This window comes from Coregonus clupeaformis, chromosome 24 (assembly GCF_020615455.1).
Source record: "Coregonus clupeaformis isolate EN_2021a chromosome 24, ASM2061545v1, whole genome shotgun sequence".
NCBI classification, from domain to species: Eukaryota; Metazoa; Chordata; class Actinopteri; order Salmoniformes; family Salmonidae; genus Coregonus; species Coregonus clupeaformis.
This window is the reverse complement of record NC_059215.1, coordinates 53,334,221-53,358,053: the sequence shown is the minus strand read 5'-3', so window position 1 is coordinate 53,358,053 and position 23,833 is coordinate 53,334,221. Positions and strand designations below refer to the sequence as shown.

Sequence of the window (23,833 nt, the reverse complement as noted above, 5' to 3'; positions counted from 1 at the left end):
AAAATACTGTAAACCATGCAAAAAATAAATCACAAGAGTCAAAATGGTAATATGTGTTTAATTGTTGGAAGCGCAGTAAAACTGGGCTCCCAGAGCATTGCAGCACACCGAGTTAACTGATTGAGACATGAAGAAAGAGTGTGTGAGGAAAGAAATGATTGCAAAGACTAATGAGACCAAAAAGGATAGGGAACAACGGGCAAAGAAAGAATGTAGCTGGTTCAGATGATTAATTTAACCAGAAACATACATGTAAAACACACATACATATAAAACACACATACATGTAACATAAAGAAATTCCTCTTCTTCCTCTTCCTCCTCCTCCTCTTCCCCCTATTCCTCTTCCTCCTCTACCTCCTCCTTGTGCTTCTTCATCAGTGGTGCGGGCATCGACACCCTCTTCTTGATCACATGTTCCATGTGGGCATGCTCTGATGTGTCCAGGCTGATGTTGTATTTAGCCAGGATCTTCATGATAGGCCTCAGCTTCAGCCACCACGATGTCTTGGGGATGCGGTGCCTGGACAGGACAGCAGAGGGGGGTAGAGGGATGTTAAAGGGACACCACCACTTTTTAACCTTGTATTCATTACATACCAGTGTCTACATACATAATATGTGAAAACTGCGATGTAGTCAGAAAGAGAAGAGGGAATGTTCCTTTTCAAAACAGGTATTAGTTGAGGGATACGCACTCACAATACCCACTTGAACTCTGGATCAGTATGAAAAGTGTGTTAAAGTATGAAAAAATGTCTGTTGAGGAGAGTGAGCAACTGTCACTCTTGTGTTTTAGCATCATAGTGCCTTGGGTTTCTATCTAAGAAGACATCTCTGAGGATGAAAGGATCTTACTCGAAGTCAGTCTGTTCATTAAGCTCAGCCAAGGGCTGGAAGGTCAGTGCTCTCTTCTTCATGCCCAGCACACAGGCAGAGTCTGGGGTGTTAGCGAAGATACGACCTGGAGGAGAGAGAAGGCCGGGTGACAGATAGTCAGATGAAGTTATACTCAATGAGACAAAATAACAACCGGTATCAGCAGGTAAAAGCTACACTCTTAGAAAAAAAGGTGCTATCTAGAACCTAAAACAGTTATTTGGCTGTCCCCATAGTAGAACCCTTTGAAGGACCCTTTTTGGTTCCAGGTAGAACCCTTTTTGGTTCCAGGTAGAACCCTTTTGGTTCCAGGTAGAACCCCTTTGGGTTCCATGTAAAACCCTTTTCACAGACGGTTCTACATGGAACCCAAAATAGTTCAACCTGGAACCAAAAAGGGTTCTACCTGGAACCAAAAAGGGTTCTCCTATGAGGACAGCCGAAGAACCCTTTTGGAACCCTTTTTTCTAAGAGTGTGCCTTGAGTCTAAAACCTGTTTGTGCTGTCTTGCCAATATCCATGGCGCGTGACAATAGGAGTTGACAAGACAGCACAAACAGATCTGGGACAAAGTGAAAGCAGCGATAAAGAGAATGCCTATGTGAACAATACAACGGAATTGCCACTAGCTTCAGACGTGGGGTATTTGTAAATGGTCAATGAAAAAAAAGGCGGGTGATATTCACATCCTAAACTTGAGAATACCAGTGCTAAGCTAAAAATGATACAGGCGAACGACTTCTGTGAAGTCAAAACGATGTGTATTTGGGTGCAGGAATAAAGTACTGGGAAGCAGCAATATGCCTCTCATTGCTTTATCTCAGTATATGTTCATGGTGACACCCCACAGCCTGTCTTACCATGTCTGTACACCTCCTTGAGTTTCTCTGTGAGCCACAGAACAGCCTTGGAGCCCATCTTTGTACCAAAGTTCCTGTCGAAAGGTGTTGGGGTTCCGCCCTGGGGAGAGGGAGAGGGGATAGGACAGAGGTTAGGGAGGAGAAGAGAGGGGAGGAAAGAAGGGAGAGTTAGAGGGGGAGAGGGGAGAGTGGAGGACAGGGGAGGGGAAAGGCGAGGTTGGATTATTCAACTAAAGTCTATGTACTGTACGTTCTGGTTAAGCGTTATAAATATTAGGGGCACTTTGTACTTTAATTGACCCTGTAACCAGTGCCAGGTTCAATTCCATTACAATTCAGTCAAATTCAGTACTGAAGTAATAAGGGAAAATTGGAATTTCAGTTTACTTTCTCAATTGAATGAATTGAAATGGAATTGACCCCAATTAGGAGCACTCCTGTAATTAATTGAAACTGTGGTTACGTCCCAAATGGCACATAATTCCTACATAGAGCACTTCTTTGAACAGAGCCCTGGTCAAAAGTAGTGCACTATAAAGAGAATAGGGTGCTATTTGTGAGCAGCCTTGTCACTGTTAACAGACCTGTTGCATGTGTCCCAGGATGTTCTTGCGGCAGTCGAAGACGCCCTTGCCCTCCTCAGAGTAGAGAGCGAAGATGAAGTCTGTGGTGTAGTTGGCATTGCAGTTCTCATTCCTGATACACAGAGGAAAGGAGTACAGATGAGATCTAAACATGATTATAAACTGGGTGGTTCGAGCCCTGAAAGCTGATTGGCTGACAGCCGTGGTATACCACGGGTATGACAAAACTTTTATTTTGACTGCTCTAATTACTCTGCGTTGAATCGTACCTAAGAACAGCCCTTAGCCGTGGTGTATTGGCCATATACCACACCCCCTCGGGCCTTATTGCTTTAATATACTGTATATTTACAGTTGAAGTGGCATGGCATGGCATTGCAGTTCTCATTCCTGACCACAAAGAGGATACAGTACACTAGCACTGACTGCTTTATTGAGAAATTATTTTGCTTACTATAACCAGGTTTCCATTCAAGCATTACAGGGGGTTAAAACTATTCTGCTAAGGACTCTGGTAGGATACACATGACTATCCTTGATGAAAGATGGCTACTGAGGAGGGGAGGACACTCGAGGGTTTTCTTGTTTGGGCAAAAGACCACCCTCCATCCTCTCTCCTCTGTCCTCTCTCCTCAGTGACCTGGAAACCGATAAGTGGTCGAGTGTTTGAGGAGTGTGTCATTTCGTTAGGCAATCGGAAGAGTGTCCTCGCCTCCTTGACAGCTTCCTTTCATCAAGGATACTCATGTGTATCCTACCACAGAAGAGTTAGAAATCTGCTACATCCCCTTTGAATCAGTTTTTGTTTTGTCAGAGAAAAACATGCACACGTTTAAAAACAATATTCGACTTATTGTTTTATCTATAAAAAGTTTTGCGCAACTAACTTAATTTGTTTTGATCACTATATACATGTATTTTGGGATCCACCCCTGTATTGACGCGCGAGTGGAGAAGGACCGTCTCATTTCAAGCAAGCCATTTCCATCCATGTTCACTCTCCTCGCCGACTCTCTTCGATTAACTTTGACATTTTTCAAAAGGAGGCGAAAGAGGACGGAGGAGAGGACGTAGGAGGTGCGCAAATATAATTTATAAAAGGCCTCTTCCGTTCACCTACTAACGAATTTACATCTCATCGACCACTTAACATGCTGACCACGTGTTGCAAAATAAATGTACACATACATGTTATTCAATCATTGCACCCACACTGCTCGTGCCCTTTAACTAGCGTCTGCGTGGCCAGGCACTAAAATATAAATCGGTTCTAATTGTGACGCTCAACGCGCTGCAAGTCCTGCCTCTCCCCATTTGGTTTTTAGGAGCATATACCCACGTGGGTGATTGAAAGATTAACTGAGGTCTATGCTCCAGTCCAGTTGGTTGTGGTAATGCACCATAAAGTTGGTTGCCAACTGCCATATAAAGTCCAAAGAAGAAGAAGAAGCCTGAAGGAGGAGAGATGACTAGAAAACAAACTTTTACCGTTTTATCTGTGGATTAATTGTTGGAGTAGAGGACCTAGTGCATTTCAGGTAAAATAACAACCCAATGTTTATATCCCAGCACAAATTAGCTAGCAACAGCAAGCTAGCTAGCTAAATTGCCATAAATGTTTAATAATTTTCAATGTGTCCCCAAATTAGTATAATTGGTTCAGAGTTTATTTTGATATTTCAACCTGCGTGTCCTCATCGTGTCTGGTGTGGGGGACAAAATCAACTTGCACACGCGTGTGCGGTCTGGGTAGCATGTTATCGGTTTCCGCCTCACGGAGGAGAGAGGACAGAGGAGAGAGGGTGGAGGACTGACTTTTTGCCAAATGAGAAAAGGCATTTGTTCGGTCGATATGGTGGGATCTTTTTGTGTCTGTAAAATGTATTATGCGAGAAAATGAGTTGGAAACACCTTCATGCGCAAATATTGATATACAGTGAGGGAAAAAAGTATTTGATCCCCTGCTGATTTTGTATGTTTGCCCACTGACAAAGACATGATCAGTCTATAATTTTAATGGTAGGTTTATTTGAACAGTGAGAGATAGAATAACAACAAAATCCAGAAAAACGCATGTCAAAAATGTTATAAATTGATTTGCATTTTAATGAGGGAAATAAGTATTTGACCCCTCTGCAAAACATGACTTAGTACCTGGTGGCAAAACCCATGTTGGCAATCACAGAGGTCAGACGTTTCTTGTAGTTGGCCTCCAGGTTTGCACACATCTCAGGAGGGATTTTGTCCCATTCCTCTTTGCAGATCTTCTCCAAGTCATTAAGGTTTCGAGGCTGACGTTTAGCAACTCGAACCTTCAGCTCCCTCCACAGATTTTCTATGGGAGTAAGGTCTGGAGACTGGCTAGGCCACTCCAGGACCTTAATGTGCTTCTTCTTGAGCCACTCCTTTGTTGCCTTGGCCGTGTGTTTTGGGTCATTGTCATGCTGGAATACAGATCCACAACCCATTTTCAATGCCCTGACTGAGGGAAGGAGGTTCTCACCCAAGATTTGACGGTACATGGCCCCGTCCATCGTCCCTTTGATGCGGTGAAGTTGTCCTGTCCCCTTAGCAGAAAAACACCCCCAAAGCATAATGTTTCCACCTCCATGTTTGACGGTGGGGGTGGTGTTCTTGGGGTCATAGGCAGCATTCCTCCTCCTCCAAACACGGCGAGTTGAGTTGATGCCAAAGAGCTCCATTTTGGTCTCATCTGACCACAACACTTTCACCCAGTTCTCCTCTGAATCATTCAGATGTGCATTGGCACACTTCAGACGGCCCTGTATGTGTGCTTTCTTGAGCAGGGGGACCTTGCGGGCGCTGCAGGATTTCAGTCCTTCACGGCGTAGTGTGTTATCAATTGTTTTCTTGGTGACTATGGTCCCAGCTGCCTTGAGATCATTGACAAGATCCTCCCGTGAAGTTCTGGGCTGATTCCTCACCGTTCTCATGATCATTGCAACTCCACGAGGTGAGATCTTGCATGGAATCCCAGGCCGAGGGAGATTGACAGGTCTTTTGTGTTTCTTCCATTTGCGAATAATCGCACCAACTGTTGTCACCTTCTCGCCAAGCTGCTTGGCGATGGTCTTGTAGCCCATTCCAGCTTTGTGTAGGTCTACAATCTTGTCCCTGACATCATTGGAGAGCTCTTTGGTCTTGGCCATGGTGGAGAGTTTGGAATCTGATTGATTGATTGCTTCTGTGGACAGGTGTCTTTTATACAGGTAACAAGCTGAGATTAGGAGCACTCCCTTTAAGAGTGTGCTCCTAATCTCAGCTCGTTACCTGTATAAAAGACACCTGGGAGCCAGAAATCTTTATGATTGAGAGGGGGTCAAATACTTATTTCCCTTATTAAAATGCAAATCAATTTATAACATTTTTGACATGCGTTTTTCTGGATTTTTGTTGTTGTTATTCTGTCTCTCACTGTTCAAATAAACCTACCATTAAAATTATAGACAGATCATTTCTTTGTCAGTGGGCAAACGTAGAAAATCAGCAGGTGATCAAATACTTTTTTCCCTCACTGTAATAACCATCATATTGAAGTAAACTTGGGATCACGCGATGATATATTGTGTGGTCCTCCCACTATGATTGGGGAAAGCATACAGTTTATTAGGCTACAGATTAAATAATTGATGATGAACTTCACATGGTGGTGAAAGTGCACGTGATGAGCTTGATGCTACTTTCCAATAAATATCAATGGGCTTATTCTGGTGTCATGATGATCGATGCTTGGCTGCAGTTTGACAAAGAAAATAATCTTGCTCTTATCCATAATAATCTCATCATGTAGGCTAGCCTGTATCTGCGGGCTGTTGGCTAGAACGCATGTGCAACCAGATTGGGCACATTTGTTTTATAACGCAACAGTTTCTGTGACAAAACCATTGGTAGAGTTGAAAATGCAATGGAAACCCATTAAACTTTTTATTTATTTATTTATTTATTCAGTACATAGGAATTTAACCACAACATGTAATGTTTATGTGCAGCCTTCTAGCCGCTGCAAGTCAGTTTGATGGAAACATATCTCTGGTGGGAAAATGCGCATATAGTTTTTTATGCAGGTTTGAGAATATTCGCGTGAAAATCTGTTGCCAATTAGATAGAAAACAAGCTATTGACTGTGCTACTGTATGTGGTTGTCTCACCTAGCTAACTGTAAATCACTCTGGATAACAACATCTGCTAACTGACAAAAATGTAAAATGTAAATGAGAGGGACAGGAACAGGGAGAGGGTGGGAGAGAGAGAGTTTTGGAAAAGCACAAGTATGGCAGATTGAGATCTAAATGAATAATAATAATATAATAATAATATGCCATTTAGCAGACGCTTTTATCCAAAGCGACTTACAGTCATGCGTGCATACATTTTTGTTTGTGTATGGGTGGTCCCGGGGATCGAACCCACTACCTTGGCGTTACAAGCGCCATGCTCTACCAGCTGAGCTACAGTGGACCACAAATGAATAAATGGATGACTGAATAAATAAATAAATAAATAAATAAATGAATGAATGCTTGAATGAAACCCACCTGAGAATCAAACCTCTCTTCACGTCTGTCTTCATCTTCTGCACGAGATGCTCCACGTTCATCTGTAAACCGAAGCCAGTCAGTCAGGACACATTTATATCATGTATACTTTTATATAGAGGAAACCTCAAAATATTCATATCATGTATACTTTTATATAGAGGCCAGTTTGTACCGTCAATAATTATATAAAGGAAAAACATAAAGGGCTGGTTTCCCAGACACAGAGTAAGCCTAGTCCTGGACTAGAAAGCATGTTCAATTAAGATTTATTGACAGCGCTTCTTAGCCACATGAAAAAATACTACAGTTTACTATAGAATACTACAGTACTTATATAATTCTATAGTAAACTGTAGTATACTATACTAAACACTATAGTATCCCTCGATCATGTGTACTACTTACTATAGAATATTGTATTATACTATAGTAAATACTAAAGTTTTATATGCAAAAAGCACTGTAGTAAATACTACAGTAATGTCCGCATAAACACTACACCTACCTACCACTACACCTACCTACATATCCCCTCCCCCAAATATAAATTTGTGTCACACAAGTTTGAAACCTACATGCCAAGTATAGACCATATATTGTGTTCCTACAGGTTATAGAAATGAGCAGAAGCTCTGAACTATCTGTTCAGACCCCAGTCCTACCTACCTACCTATCTACCTACCTACAGGTTATGGAAAATGTGCTCTTTTAGTATTTCTCCAGTAGGTTTCCTGAAGGAGAAAGCCTCACAATGTCAAAGATTATAAAACAAAAACACTACAATAACTACAGTAATGTCCACAAAAACACTACAGTAAATACTACAGTAATGTCTGCAAAAAACACTACAGTCCTACAGTATAGTACAGTCTGCAAAAACACTACATGAATTACTATAGTATATATTACAGTTTTCTTTTACTACAGTAATTATACTATAGTTAACTGTATATACTACAGTGAATACTACAGTAAAGTCCGCCAAAACACTACAGTGACTAGTACACCATAGTATTTTTAAAAGTGGGATAGTCCAGGACTAAGCTTAATCTGTGTCCGAAAGATTTTCACAAGCTGACAGACTGTAGTGCTGTTTATGTACACTGTGTCTAAAGCTCTCAGTGGAGAGAGAGAGAGAGAGAGAGAGAGAGAGAGAGAGAGAGAGAGAGAGAGAGAGAGAGAGAGAGAGAGAGAGAGAGAGAGAGAGAGAGAGAGAGAGAGAATCCATCATCTCACCTCGAGGTCCCTGATTCCAAACTTCTCCTCATAGATGTATGCAGCATCAGCCCCAGCAGCCAGGCCGGCCATGGTAGCCAGATACCCACAGTACCCTCCCATGGTCTCAATGATGAACACACGACGCTTGGTGCCTGCTGCTGACTGCTTGATCCTGTCACAGGTCTGTTATAGGGGAATCAGGAATCAAGAGAGGGAAGAAGTGAGGGTAGAGAGTATAGGGGCATAGTGATGAATGATTTTATGACAGTTAAAACACATATTAAACTGCTTCAGTTGAAGACAGACATGACATACATTTTAAACCAAGGCTTATTTCCTATGTGGTCTTTTAGCATGGGCAACAAAATGGCAGGTCTGACAGGTATTACAGCATGTGGTAGTTATGATTTGGACCGTGGCATTGAGTTGGGTGATGTGATGTGTGACTCACATCATAGCAAAATGTTTTGCAACAGAGAATTGAACATTTGTTTTCTTACGGGACAAGTTCAGGTACAGCATCACCTCCCTGTTTCAAGCCAGATGTTGGTGATGTTATGGGGATGGTGTTGATGTATTATGGTACTGACCAAGGTGATGGTGTTATGGTATTACAGTACTGACCTAGGTGATGATGTTGATGTGCTATGGTACTGACTGAGGTGATGGTGTTGATGTGCTATGGTACTGACCAAGGTGATGGTGTTATTGTATTACAGTACTGACCTAAGTGATGGTGTTGATGTATTATGGTACTGACCAAGGTGATGGTGTTGATGTGCTATGGTACTGATCGAGGTGATGGTGTTATTGTATTACAGTACTGACCTAAGTGATGGTGTTGATGTATTATGGTACTGACCAAGGTGATGGTGTTGATGTGCTATGGTACTGACCAAGGTGATGGTGTTATTGTATTACAGTACTGACCTAAGTGATGGTGTTTGATGGTGATGTATTATGGTACTGACCAAGGTGATGGTGTTGATGTGCTATGGTACTGACCAAGGTGATGGTGTTATTGTATTACAGTACTGACCTAAGTGATGGTGTTGATGTATTATGGTACTGACCAAGGTGATGGTGTTGATGTGCTATGGTACTGACCAAGGTGATGGTGTTGATGTGCTATGGTACTGACCGAGGTGATGGTGTTGATGTATTATAGTACTGACCAAGGTGATGGTGTTGATTTATTACAGTACTGACCAAGGTGATGGTGTTGATGTATTACGGTACTTACCTAGGTGATGGTGTTGATTTATTACAGTACTGACCAAGGTGATGGTGTTGATGTATTACGGTACTTACCTAGGTGATATTGTTGATGTATTACAGTACTGACCAAGGTGATGGTGTTGATGTATTACGGTACTTACCTAGGTGATATTGTTGATGTATTACAGTACTGACCAAGGTGATGGTGTTGATGTATTACGGTACTTACCGAGGGGATATTGTTGATGTGTTACGGTAAAAACAAAGGTAATGGTATTGATGTATTATGGTACTGACCGAGGTGATGGTGTTGAGGGCGGTGTCAGCTCCGATGCTGATATTGTTGATGTGTTACGGTACAAACAAAGGTGATGATGTTGATGTGCTATGGTACTGACCGAGGTGGTGATGGTGTTGATGTGCTATGGTACTGACCGAGGTGATGGTGTTGATGTGCTATGGTACTGACCGAGGTGATGGTGTTGATGTATTATGGTACTGACCGAGGTGATGGTGTTGATGTATTATTGATGCGTTACAGTAAAAACAAAGGTAATGGTGTTGATGTATTACGGTACTGACCGAGGTGATGGTGTTGAGGGCGGTGTCAGCTCCGATGCTGAAGTCGGAGCCGGGTACATTGTTGGAGACAGTGGCGGGGATGACCACCATGGGAATGCACAGCTCCTCATACTTTTCCCTGGCTGTCACCAGCTCCAGACCACCCATATACGCCTGGGGGGGGAGGAGATAGGGGAGAATCTACACCTGATGTTTACGAAGCATGTGACAAATAAAAATTGATTTGATTTTGAGAGAGAGGCGAGAGGAGGGGGAGCGCAGCAGGGGGGACACTACTGAGGTACCATGTTTATGTTTATTTTTGTGGTTACATGTGAGGTTCCCCATAGACATTACATTTACACTTTAGTCATTTATCAAATTCTGTTATCCAGAGTGACTTACAATAAGTCAATTTAATGTTCGGAAGTAGGTAAGACAACCACATATCAAAGAAGACATGCATGTGATGGGGTAGTCTTCAGACTCTTACCTCAAACCCTCCAATGATTACCAGAGAGTGGATATTGAATTTAGCGATAGTCAAGCTGATTTCCTCAATGTACTTAGAAGGCAGGACTCTTCAAATAAAGGAGGAGACATCAGTTATTGTGTGAAACATCAGTGATATACAGTACTCACAAGCAGGGGAAGGGGTTATATTTTTTAAATCTCTGCAAAAAACATATTTTTACATTTTTACATAATCCCTGGATTGCTGATGCTATATATTGGCCAATGAGAGGCTTTGAAGCCGCCGGTCGGCCACATTGACACAACCCAGTAGGAGCAGTCCTCCATAGGAATGAATGGGATTCTACAGTATGGAGGTATAGAGAGAAATAGTAATGGCGTCTTTTTGAAGGCACTAATTCCACGGTGGTTCGTTGTACAAAGCCTATGAGTAAAATTAACGGTGTTTTTGGATAAACGGCGAAAAATAATGTCTGTGGTAAACACAGGCTTAGGAGATCTTGTATGTTTTGTTCAATGAGATAATCTTCATCAGCTAATGTCACTTTTTGTGAATTGTTTTGAATTTATATAAAAATTAAAAACACATAAAGGCTTCATATCATAAAGGTCATGTTAACTGACTGCTATTATCTCATAGAACAAAACGTACAAGATCTCCTAAGCCTGTGTTAACCTCAGACTTTATTTTCAACGTTTATTCAAAAACACAATTTTTTCCACATTCATTATTTCCATAGGGATGGCTGAATGAACCAGAGGAAACTACTTTCCGGGTTTTAGGACTACAAGCTGGCGAGCTCTATTTCAATTAAATGTTTCAAGGACATAATAATTGTTTTGTTGTAATGGGGACAGTAACATTAGTACTTTTAAAAAATTATACTAAAGAAAATGTTTTTATACATTTTTAAAATTTAATTTAGCTCACATAATATCATTTTAAAGTATGCATTAAGGTGTCTGTAATAGAACAAACATGGCAAAAACAAATGAAGATATCATTTTTTACAACGGTGGAGGAGTGCCAAGATGGAGGCGCGTTGGCTTCAAAACAGCGCCCCCTGTCAGTCATCTAGTGTATATATATAAATCATTGGTTCCACCCCTGCTGACAATACAAACTGAGTAGTAAAAGAGATATGATGTAATACCTCTTGGTGCCCAACTCAGAGCCTCCCTTCCCAGTCCAGCCTGACACTCCTGTCCAGGTGATGGGCTCGATCTAGTCAAGGGGTAAAAAAAAAAAAAAGGGGTCAAGATCAGGGGTCAAATGAGTGAGGTTTCCAGATTCACTGGACAAGAGCTACTGTACCAGGCCTTGTTCTATCTTTAGATTATAGATGACCTGGGCCTGTAATCACAAAGCATCCAAGCCATATACACCATAATGTATAGGATTACATGGACAAAAGGGACCTGATCCTCGATCAGCACTCCAACTCTGAGACGCTTTATGAACACAGGCCCTGGTCAAAAGAGGAGTTTTGGTTGAGAGGAATGGGCTCTGCATAGTGTGCAGTGCATAGTGAGTAATGTGTACATACCTTTCCGTGAGCGAGACCCTCAAACCCGTCATGAACGGCCAGCATATTGTGTCCCTGAATGATTCCAATCCTCACTGCAGAACGCACGGCAGCATTCATACCAGCACAGGGGGCACCGACGTTAACTATGGCCACATTAATGTTGCTCTGGAGGGGAGAGGAGAGGTGGAGAGAAGGGGAGAGAAGAGGAGAGATGGAAAGAAGAAGAGAAGAGGAGAGCAGAGGAGAGGTGGAGAGAAAGGAGGAGAAGAGGAGAGGTGGAGAGGAGAGGTGGAGAGGAGAGGAAAGGAAAGGTGGAGAGAAGGGGAGAGAAGAGGAGAGGTGGCGAGAAGGAGGGAGGAGAGGAGAGGAGGAGAGGAGAGGTGAAGAGAGGAGAGAATGGTGACATATTGATCTGTCAGTGCTCTAGTCTTTTAACTAATTTAACGCAACTCATGTGTTAATTGTGTAGCTGTTGTCCCTCACCTTGGTATCTGGAGGGTTGATGTGGGCTAGCATCTTGTATGTGTTCCAGTTGTTTTCAAAGCTCCTGGACAAGGCCAACAAAAACAGTGATGTATTAGTAGCCTGTGATAAACGTAATATGTAACATCCGAGTGAGTAGTTTCAGTAATAGTGAAGCCATTGTTAGATTGGTAAAAGTAGGGTAGTGTTCTTACTTTCCTCTGAGCTTGATAGCATCCTCCCATCTATTCTCAGCCATGGCAGTCGTCACATCCTTAGTCTGAGGAGACAGAGAGAGTAAGATGGGGGGGATTCTTCAAATAGCCACCCTTTGCCTTGATGACAGATTTGCACACTCTTGGCATTCTCTCAACCAGCTTCATGAGGTAGTCACCTAGAATGCATTTCAATTAACAGGTGTGCCTTCTTAAAAGTTAATTTGTGGAATTTCTTTCCTTCTTAATGCGTTTGAGCCAATCAGTTGTGTTGTGACAAGGTAGGGGGGGTATACAGAAAATAGCCCTATTTGGTAAAATACCAAGTCCATACTATGGCAAGAACAGCTCAAATAAGAAAAGAGAAATGACAGTCCATCATTACTTTAAGACATGAAGGTCAGTCAATACGGAAAATTTCAAGAACTTTGAAAGTTTCTTCAAGTGCAGTCACAAAAACCATCAAGCGCTATGATGAAACTGGCTCTCATGAGGACTGCCACAGGAATGGAAGACCCAGAGTTACCTCTGCTGCAGAGGATAAGTTCATTAGAGTTACCAGCCTCAGAAATTGTAGCCCAAATAAATGCAAAGTAATAGAGACATCTCAACATCAACTGTTCAGAGGGGACTGTGTGAATCAGGCCTTCATGGTCGAATTGCTGCAAAGAAACCACTACTAAAGGACACCAATAAGAAGAAGAGACCTGCTTGGGCCAAGAAACACGAGCAATGGACATTAGACCGGTGGAAATTTGTCCTTTGGTCTGGAGTCCAAATTGTTCCAAATGCTGTGTCTTTGTGAGACGCGGTGTGGGTGAACGGATGATCTCCGTATATGTATTTCCCACCGTAAAGCATGGAGGAGGAGGTGTTATGGTGTGGGGGTGCTTTGCTGGAGACACTGTCTGTGATTTAACCAGCATGGCTACCACAGCATTCTGCAGCGATACACCATCCCATCTGGACAATGACCCAACACACCTCCAGGCTGTGTAAGGGCTATTTTACCAAGGAGGAGAGTGATGGAGTGCTGCATCAGATGACCTGGCCTCCACAATTCCCCGACCTCAACACAATTGAAATGGTTTGGGATGAGTCGGACCGCAGAGTGAAGGACAAGCAGCCAACAAGTGCTCAGCATATGTGGGAACCCCTTCAAGACTGTTGGAAAAGCATTCCAGGTGAAGCTGGTTTAGAGAATGCCAAGAGTGTGCAAAGCTGTCATCAAGGCAAAGGGTGGCAATTTGAAGGATCTCAAATATAAAATATTTGTTGAACACTTTTTTGTTTACTACATGATTCCATATGTGTTATTTCATAGTTTTGATGTCTCCACTATTATTCTATAATGTAAAAAATATAAAAAATAAAGAAAAACCCTTGAATGAGTAGCTGTGTCCAAACTTTTGACTGGTAGTGTAGGTGAACCCATTTGAATGGCACACATACAACGGTTGATGGGGCTTAGTTACTGATACTGACCACTTGGACACACTCCATGAGGGGCAGCCTGACGGCCTGGTTACCGGACAGACTGACGACACAGGCCGGGGTCTCTGGAGTGGCCTCCAGCAGGGCCATGACTGCCTCCACACCCATCCTGCTACCCTGGGGGAGAACACAGACCAGGGTTAGAGACACACCACGGTCAGACACAATCACAACACACCGTCGTTAGAGTGACACACACACCAACAGAGCCTCTACACCCATCCTGCTGGGGAGGAACACACACACACAAACATCACATTACACAGTCAGACATGCTTTTGCTCATACATACAGAGACCGAGAGACCGAGAGACAGAGAGACAGAGACAGAGAGAGACCTACCAGGATTCTGTCGAAGGCAGAGGGGGTACCGCCTCTCTGCACGTGTCCCAGGACAGTGGTACGGGTGTCAAAGCCCAAATTCTTCTCCACCAGCTACAAACGTAAGATGCACACACAGAGAGCTGCTAGCAACTGACAGTTTAACCTTATTCAAACCCCGGTAGACAATGCAGTAGAATATTAGCATTTTAACTCAGAGGTAATATTTGGGAAATTAGCCCCACTGTGGGCTAAAAGTAACCTTGTCCCCATAGAGTGAGACGGTTGGTGGATGAGACTACGCTAAAATAGGTTTTAACAAACAAGCAAAAAAAACCATTTGAACTGCTTGGTACAGTAATATGAGGGAGAGCTTGCTGACCTTCTTGATGTCTTCAGAGCCGATGGGTTTTCCATCTCTGCCCATAGCTCCCTCTGCCACAATGATCACATTCAGACGACATCCTCTGGCCCTTTGCTGTCAGAGACCAAAGACACAAGACGTCAGCTTGGTGATTAGGTACCAAGGATGGAAACAGATAACTGGAATGAAAGATTGTGGTGTAATGTGGTGTGTAATGTAATGTAATGTGGTGTGTAATGTAATGTAATGTGGTGTGTAATGTAATGTGGTGTGGTGTGTAATGTAATGTAATGTGGTGTGGTGTGGTGTGGTGTGGTGTGTAATGTAATGTAATGTGGTGTGGTGTGTAATGTAATGTAATGTAATGTAATGTAATGTGGTGTGTAATGTAATGTGGTGTGGTGTGTAATGTAATGTGGTGTGTAATGTAATGTAATGTGGTGTGGTGTGTAATGTAATGTAATGTGGTGTGGTGTGTAATGTAATGTGGTGTGGTGTGTAATGTAATGTGGTGTGGTGTGTAATGTAATGTGGTGTGGTGTGTAATGTAATGTGGTGTGGTGTGTAATGTGGTGTGGTGTGTAATGTAATGTAATGTGGTGTGTAGTGTAATGTAATGTGGTGTGGTGTGTAATGTAATGTGGTGTGGTGTGTAATGTAATGTGGTGTGGTGTGTAGTGTAATGTGGTGTGGTGTGGTGTGTAATGTAATGTGGTGTGGTGTGTAATGTAATGTAATGTGGTGTGTAATGTAATGTAATGTGGTGTGGTGTGTAATGTAATGTAATGTAATGTGGTGTGGTGTGTAATGTAATGTAATGTGGTGTGGTGTGGTGTGTAATGTAATGTAATGTGGTGTGGTGTGGTGTGTAATGTAATGTGGTGTGGTGTGTAATGTAATGTGGTGTGTAATGTAATGTGGTGTGGTGTGTAATGTAATGTGGTGTGGTGTGGTGTGTAATGTAATGTAATGTGGTGTGGTGTGTAATGTAATGTAATGTGGTGTGTAATGTAATGTGGTGTGGTGTGTAATGTAATGTGGTGTGGTGTGTAATGTAATGTAATGTGGTGTGTAATGTAATGTGGTGTGGTGTGTAATGTAATGTAATGTAATGTGGTGTGGTGTGTAATGTAATGTAATGTGGTGTGGTGTGGTGTGTAATGTAATGTAATGTGGTGTGGTGTGGTGTGGTGTGTAATGTAATGTGGTGTGGTGTGTAATGTAATGTGGTGTGTAATGTAATGTGGTGTGGTGTGTAATGTAATGTGGTGTGGTGTGTAATGTAATGTAATGTGGTGTGGTGTGGTGTGTAATGTAATGTGGTGTGGTGTGGTGTGTAATGTGGTGTGGTGTGTAATGTAATGTAATGTGGTGTGGTGTGGTGTGTAATGTAATGTGGTGTGGTGTGGTGTGTAATGTAATGTAATGTGGTGTGTAATGTAATGTAATGTGGTGTGGTGTGGTGTGTAATGTAATGTGGTGTGTAATGTAATGTAATGTGGTGTGGTGTGGTGTGTAATGTAATGTGGTGTGGTGTGGTGTGTAATGTAATGTGGTGTGGTGTGTAATGTAATGTGGTGTGGTGTGTAATGTAATGTGGTGTGGTGTGGTGTGTAATGTAATGTGGTGTGGTGTGGTGTGTAATGTAATGTAATGTGGTGTAATGTAATGTGGTGTGGTGTGTAATGTAATGTAATGCGGTGTGTTTTAAAAAGTACTTCAATATGGAGAAGAAAATAGAAAAGAAGAGGGGAAGAGAAGAAGAGAAGAAGAGGGGAAGAGAAGAGGGGAAGAGGGGAAGAGGGGAAGAGAAGAAGAGGAGAAGAAGAGAAGAAGAGAAGAAGAGGAGAAGAGGAGAAGAGGAGAAGAGAAGAGGGGAAGAGAAGAAGAGGGGAAGAGAAGAAGAGAAGAGAAGAAGAGGGGAAGAGGGGAAGAGAAGAAGAGGGGAAGAGAAGAAGAGGGGAAGATAAGAAGAGAAGAAGAGGAGAAGAGAATAATAGGGGAAGAGAAGAACAGGGGAAGAGAAGAACAGGGGAAGAGAAAAAGAGAAGAAGAGGGGAAGAGAAGAAGAGGGGAAGAGAAGAAGAGAAAAAGAGGGGAAGAGAAGAAGAGGGGAAGAGAAGAAGAGAAGAAGAGAAGAAGAGGGGAAGAGAAGAAGAGAAGCAGAGAAGAAGAGGAGAATCCTTCTGGCCAGAAGGCTAGTGTCAGTATGTCTGTGTGTGTAAACCTACATCAGACAGTCTTCTGCACAGATGCCCCTCCCATCCCTCATCTGGGGGCATCTCTGGGATGAACACCCAGTCAGCACCGCAAGCCAGAGCAGTCACCAGGGCCAGGTAGCCACAGTGTCTACCCATCACCTCCAGGATGAAGGTCCTCTGGTGACTGAGGCGAACAACAGAGGAAACCTCTTTGTTATAAACCAGGTGCAAAAGAGACAACAGAAACAGTGTGTGCATGCGCCTATATGCGTGAGCGCACGGCTGCAAACGTGTGTGACAGCGATGACCTCTCTTCTCCTAACCTCTGTGCGGTAGTGGTGATGGCATCCACCACCTCTATGATGCGGTGGAGGGCGGAGTCTGTCCCGATGGTCATGTCTGTGCCACAGAAGTCATTGTCGATAGAACCCACCATGCCTACGATGTTCAGGTGGGACGATCTCTTGGCCTCGTTATCAGTGATCTTACCTGGAGAGGAACAGTGGAGACAGAGAAGTCACACACTTCTGTCAGTTATATTCAACAGCAATTCCACCAATGGTGTATCTGGGATCGCACCTGTTGTTTTATGGTAAAAATGAATAAAAAATAATGCTCAAACTGCATTGGTGGCTAAGTAAATAAACCCTTTATTGGGTATTAATAATAAATAAATATTTTGCAATTTAAATGAACTATCCAATTTCAAATAAGTATTCCATGTGGACATAGATTTTATTGTGACCCTTCCCAGTTCTTAGGGGGTTTCCATAGTCCCCGGTGGGGTATCCGTCAGCCTTACCGGCTTTGACCAGGTCGACCAGCAGAGTGGACCACTCCGTCCTGAACTGGTTAGCTCCGGTTAGACTACCGTCACCCCCGATCACACACAGGTTGGTGATGCCCAGCTTGACCAGGTTCAGGGCAGCCTTCATGCGGCCCTCCCTGGCTCTGAAGTCCATGCAGCGGGCACTGCCGATGACCGTACCACCCTGGTATAGAGAGACTCATAGAATTAGAAGAAAGACAAAGTCCCTCAGACCATGGCCAGGTCCCAACTCAACTCAAACACCGTGTGTACGCAGAGGTCAGTTTGTATTACTGGAGCCGACCCCTGCTCTCTCTTAGTTACAGTAGGCATCATCATCATCATCATCATCTATGAACACTCTTGGTTGTGAGTCTGTATCTGTCTCTAATATTCAAATAAACCAGTACTCTTGGTTTCTTGTCATTCATTTACTGTAATACACTCTCTAGACAGTGACAGTTTATGACAGTTGTGTCCTGACTCCTGTATTGGCGTTATTGCTTGTGAGTGTTTGATAACTGGACTCACCAGTTGCAGCATCATGGACACACTCTCCCAGGTGGCCAGTTTGATGTTGTCTCCTCCATCCACCAGACCCTGGTAACCCTGGAGACATCATCATCAACACAAATACAAAACTATTATCTTCAACGTGATTGCACTCACACATGAAGAACACTGCCTTCTGAAATGGGAGACAGCAGCATGCTACTGCAGCCACACATCTTGTCTCTCTATGTGGTTTGTATTTCTTAAACCTTCAGTCAGATCATTTACAATAATAATCAGGAATGAATGAATAGTAGCGGCCGCTATATTATGGGTGATCAGCAATGATAGACGACACATTATCAAGTGTAGAAACTTGAATCACAGAACTGTGATTGTGATTGTATTCTATGATTCTACTGTATGACTTTACCTCATGAACAAAGTAGACTTTGGCTCCAGTGTAGAGACCAACTCTGACTGTGGCCCTCACAGCCGCGTTCATACCTGAGAGACACAGACAGACAAACATGGGTTTTTCAGGACTGACTGAGGGCTCATACATGCATATAACAATTTATAAAACCTTACACCGGCAGGCTTTCAGTAAAGTGTTGTCCTGAGGGTCAGAACACTGCAGAATAAAGAGTTGCTTGTCAAAGCTCACAGTGACACACACACACACACACACACACAGCTCACAATGGCAGTACAGTAGTTATGGCATAAAACAACCCGTTTCACCAATGCTAACATTAATACTAAATCAAGTTTACAATCAAGTTAACGTTTGGATTTCAGGGTTGTCATCGTCAAACACATTAAAATGACTTTTATAGCTCCTGAGTGACTTGATACCCATATGTCAATGCTTAATACACATAGATTTCAGGTGTATCAAGTCCCTTGACATTTGTGTTTTGGGCTCACAGAGTGTTTTGGCTACAACATCCCACAGACATCCAAAATGGCTCCAGCACATATTTTCAGATTGAGAATAGAGAGGGTGTCATGTCTGTAAACAGATCTGTCTGACTCTACTCTATATTCCCTCCATGTTCAGAACACTGTAAAGGCCACGGTGTGTGTGTGTGTGTGTGTGTATATGTGTGTGTGCACCCTTGTGTCTATGTGTGTTGTGGTTGCTCACAAGCATGGACAGGACGGTCTCTTGTTTCAACAGAGCAGCTGAAGAAGAAAGCCACCATTGCCCCCATACCATGACGTTCCACAAAAAGGTCAGTGGGTCTATAATTAGCCCCAAATAAGAGGGGGGACAGAGGGGCACGAGGGGGAGTCAGACGGGAAGACGGAGGAGGAACAGCCGGGAGATAACAGTGACTCAGAGGAAAAGGTTAGGGGGCACATTTGGAATCACTGGAATTTGAATAATCTAGCAATGATACAACTCAACTATATTAACATCAGTCATCATACTAGATATGCATGTTTATAGACATACTTCAAGGTTGCAATGTATACCACTCCATGGCTGTTCAGGGACCAAGTGAAAGAAGGGAGTGAAGTAGCTTTATTACCAGGATATTTATTTACTGTTGTGTAAAGAGTCATTTAGTAAGAGGCAGTCATCATTAGACGTATCATTCTACAACTCTGCTAGGGGAAGATGCAGTCTACTGTATAATGATCTCTTGTGGACATAGAGCATCTGAACAAATCACAGTTAACCGAGATTGAGTGTATAAAAATCTTTTTTTACATATTGCTAGCTGATGACTGGGTGTGAAATCATGGCCAAGAAGTGTAGTTATTTGTATGGCAGGTAGCTTAGTGGTTAAGAGCGTTGTGCCAGTAACAGAAAAGTCGCTGGTTCTAATACCCGAGCCGACTAGGTGAAAAATCTGTCGATGTGCCCTTGAGCAAGGCACTTAACCCTAATTGCTCCTGTAAGTCGCTCTGGATAAGAGCGTCTGCTAAATGTGTAAAATGTAATGTTTCACAGTTCTAAGGATCTAAGGCTACAGGATAGCGATCATACTGTACTCATCACGTCCTCCTCCCTGCCCTGCCCACCACAGTGAAGCCAAAAGCCAAATACATCCATCTGCTACTGACAACTGGCTCCTGGGACTGAGAGACCAAGAAGACAAGCCACTCCAGCATCTGACTAGCATTGCTGATCTCAGTTGCCCTCACAGTTTTTTTGTCTGCCATAAGCGTCCATAAGTGCATAAGCGTGAAAGCCCTTCAGACAATAACTCCAGCCCTAACTCTTAATTCAACTCAAGGCATTGATTTCGATATAAACTCTTTTTACACTGTGTCAGTTTAACCGAGAGTGCTGGAGGTCTTCAAAGTCAACATCACAGAATAATGCTAATGTGGGCTCTGACCTAATTTATGTGCTCTCTGTCACCTCCAGCCGCATGGCAAATGGCCCAAGACAATGTCCCAAGGACCATCCACCTTTTCTATGCGTGTAAAGTCATAACATATACAAAATAAAATCACCACAGCTGTTATGGAAACAGGAAATGTCAATACAATTTTATAAACGGCAACAGATAATTTGTTCGTTTGACATGGTGGAATATTTCTGTGTCTGTAAAACTAATTATGAGAGTAATGGTGGTGGATACGCCTTTATGCGCAAATATTGATATAATAACCATCATATTGAAGTAAACTTGGAGTCACGCGATGATATATTGTGTGGTCCTCCCACTACGACTAGGAGAACGCATGCAGTTTATTAGGCTACAGATGAAATAAATTGTGATGAACCTCACAGGGTGGTGAAAGTGCACGTGATGAGCTTGATGCTCCTTTCCAATGAATATCTTATTCTGGTGACATGATGATCGATGCTTGGCAGCCGTTTGACAAATACAAATAATATCCTTCTTATCCCTAATAATCTTAGAATGTAGGTAGCCTACCCACAATGTATCTGCAAGCTGTTGGCTAGAGTGCATGGGCCAAGACCAGAGTGGGTACATTTGCTATATAACGCAACAGTTTTTGTGACAAAACCATCAGCACAGTTGAAAATGCAATGGAAACCCATTTAACTTCTATTTTTCATTTGGTACGTGGGAATTTAACCGCAAACATTATTTAACAGCAAAATGTTTCGTACACTGAGTGTACGAAACATTATGAACACCTGCTCTTTCCATGACATAGAATGACCAGGTGAATCCAGGTGAAAGCTATGATCCCTTATGGATGTCACTTGTTAAATCCACTTCAATCAGTGTAAATGAAGGGGAGGAGACAGGTTAAAGAATAATTTTTAAGCCCTGAGACAATTGAGACTTGGATTGTGTATGTGTGCCATTCAGAGGGTGAATGGGCAAGACAAAATATTTAAGTGCCTTTGAAGGGGGTATGTATGTGTAACAGTTTTGCTTCCGTCCCTCTCCTCGCCCCTACCTGGGCTTGAACCAGGGACCCTCTGCACACATCGACAACAGTCACCCTCGAAGCACTGTTACCCGTCGCTCCACAAAAGCTGCAGCCCTTGCAGAGCAAGGGAAACAACTACTTCAAGGTCTCAGAGCGAGTGACGTCACCGATTGAAACGCTACTAGTGCGCACCGCTAACTAGCTAGCCATTTCACACCGGTTACATATGGTAGTAGGTGCCAGGTGCACCGGTTTGTGTCAAGAACTGCAACGCTGCTGGGTTTTTCACGCTCAACAGTTTCCTGTGTGTATCAAGAATGGTCCACCACCCAAAGGACATCCAGCCAACTTGACACAACTCTGGGAAGCATTGGAGTCAACACGGGCCAGCAGCCCTGTGGAACGCTTTTGACACCTTGTCAATGAATTGAGGCTGTTCTGAGGGCAAAAGGGGGTGCAACTCAATATTAGAAAGGTGTCCCTAATGTTTTGTACACTCAGTGTACATAATAACAGGTGCAGAGCTAGTAAAGTTGACATAATAACAGGTGCAGAGCTAGTAAAGTTTACATAATAACAGGTGCTGAGCTAGTAAAGTTGACATAATAACAGGTGCTGAGCTAGTAAAGTTGACATAATAACAGGTGCAGAGCTAGTAAAGTTTACATAATAACAGGTGCTGAGCTAGTAAAGTTGACATAATAACAGGTGCTGAGCTAGTAAAGTTGACATAATAACAGGTGCTGAGCTAGTAAAGTTGACATAATAACAGGTGCTGAGCTAGTAAAGTTGACATAATAAAGAACAGACTGTATATGCGCCCAATCACCACTCAATACTTCTAATACTGAAGCATACGTAGACAGTCATGAATATGCGTACGGACGCACGCAGTCACACACACACTGTCCCTCTGATGACATCCACACACTGTCCCTCTGATGACATCCACACACTGTCCCTCTGATGACATCCACACACTGTCCCTCTGATGACATCCACACACTGTCCCCCTGATGACATCCACACACTGTCTCTCTGATGACACATCCACACACACACTTCGTACCTTGGGCGTCACCTCCTGAAGTCAGCACGGCGATAGACCGGCCGATCCCCATCTTGGTTGGATCCATGCTTGTATGTGACATGGTGTCTACAGGGCTCCACACCAACCAGGCGGTGGCACTAAGGAAGGACAGGAGAAGGAATAGAGGGGCTGCTGTGGCTGAGACTCTGCTTCTCACAGAGAGAATGATAACGGCACCAGCTTTATAAGACACTGCCCCCTGGCCCTCCCCCAGCATAACACACACTCAAGTGTACACACACACACACACACACACACACACACACACACACACACTCTCTACTCATGACTAAATATACATCACAGTGACTGTCCCCACACACACACACACACACACACACACACACACTCTCTACTCATGACTAAATATACATCACAGTGACTGTCCCCTTATAAATTTTACACAGTTACAGAACATATGATACAAACAATGTAGAGCTGGACGTGGGAGGAAGGCTCATTATATAATGGCTGGAACGGAGTCAATGGAATGGCATCAAACACATGGAAACCATGGAAACCATGTGTTTGATGTATTTGATACGGTTCCACCCATTTCGCTCCAGCCATTACCATGAGCCCGTCCTCCCCAATTAAGGTGCCACCGACCTCCTATGGATGCAAACAATGTACAGTCGTGGTCAAAAGTTTTGAGAATGACACAAGTATTGGTCTTCACAAAGTTTTCTGCTTCAGTGTTTTTAGATATTTTTGTCAGATGTTACTATGGTATACTGAAGTATAATTACAAGCATTCCATAAGTGTCAAAGGCTTTTATTGACAATTACATTAAGTTTATGCAAAGAGTCAATATTTGCAGTGTTGACCCTTCTTTTTCAAGACCTCTGCAATCCGCCCTGGCATGCTGTCAATTAACTTCTGGGCCACATCCTGACTGATGGCAGCCCATTCTTGCATAATCAATGCTTGGAGTTTGTCAGAATTTGTGGGGTTTTGTTTGTCCACCCGCCTCTTGAGGATTGACCACAAGTTCTCAATGGGATTAAGGTCTGGGGAATTTCCTGGCCATGGACCCAAAATGTCGATGTTTTGTTCCCCGAGCCACTTAGTTATCACTTTTGCCTTATGGCAAGGTGCTCCATCATGCTGGAAAAGGCATTGTTTGTCACCAAA

At 43.0% G+C, this 23,833-nt stretch overlaps 1 protein-coding gene and 1 non-coding gene across 2 annotated transcripts; one reads left to right on the top strand and one right to left on the bottom strand.

Annotated features, from left to right (window-relative positions):
- Window positions 1-44: 44 nt before the first annotated feature.
- On the bottom strand, window positions 45-22,865 carry pfkma (phosphofructokinase, muscle a). The gene is made up of 21 exons (XM_041845444.1): window positions 22,678-22,865; window positions 18,673-18,746; window positions 18,279-18,356; window positions 17,742-17,931; window positions 17,263-17,428; window positions 16,970-17,123; window positions 14,757-14,852; window positions 14,396-14,488; window positions 14,045-14,170; window positions 12,560-12,624; window positions 12,366-12,429; window positions 11,901-12,047; window positions 11,508-11,578; window positions 10,373-10,460; window positions 9,901-10,053; window positions 8,119-8,283; window positions 6,880-6,941; window positions 2,324-2,435; window positions 1,740-1,839; window positions 859-964; window positions 45-523 (listed from the first exon to the last, which is right to left on the bottom strand). The coding sequence occupies exons 1-21, from the start codon at window positions 22,757-22,759 to the stop codon at window positions 337-339; spliced, it is 2,379 nt and encodes a 792-aa protein (XP_041701378.1). The 5' UTR covers window positions 22,760-22,865; the 3' UTR covers window positions 45-336.
- Window positions 7,579-7,631, top strand: LOC121538669. The gene has a single exon (XR_005995219.1). It is a non-coding gene; the product is annotated as a U7 small nuclear RNA (small nuclear RNA).
- Window positions 22,866-23,833: the final 968 nt, after the last annotated feature.

Coding starts and splice junctions, on each gene's coding strand:
- pfkma (XM_041845444.1), bottom strand. CDS start 22,759: ATGTCACATACAAGCATGGATCCAACCAAGATGGGGATCGGCCGGTCT. Junction 10,461..11,507: donor TCTGAGTTGGGCACCAAGAG/GTATTACATCAT, acceptor CTTTATTTGAAG/AGTCCTGCCTTCTAAGTACA. Junction 6,942..8,118: donor TTGGAATCAGGGACCTCGAG/GTGAGATGATGG, acceptor TTCGGTTTACAG/ATGAACGTGGAGCATCTCGT.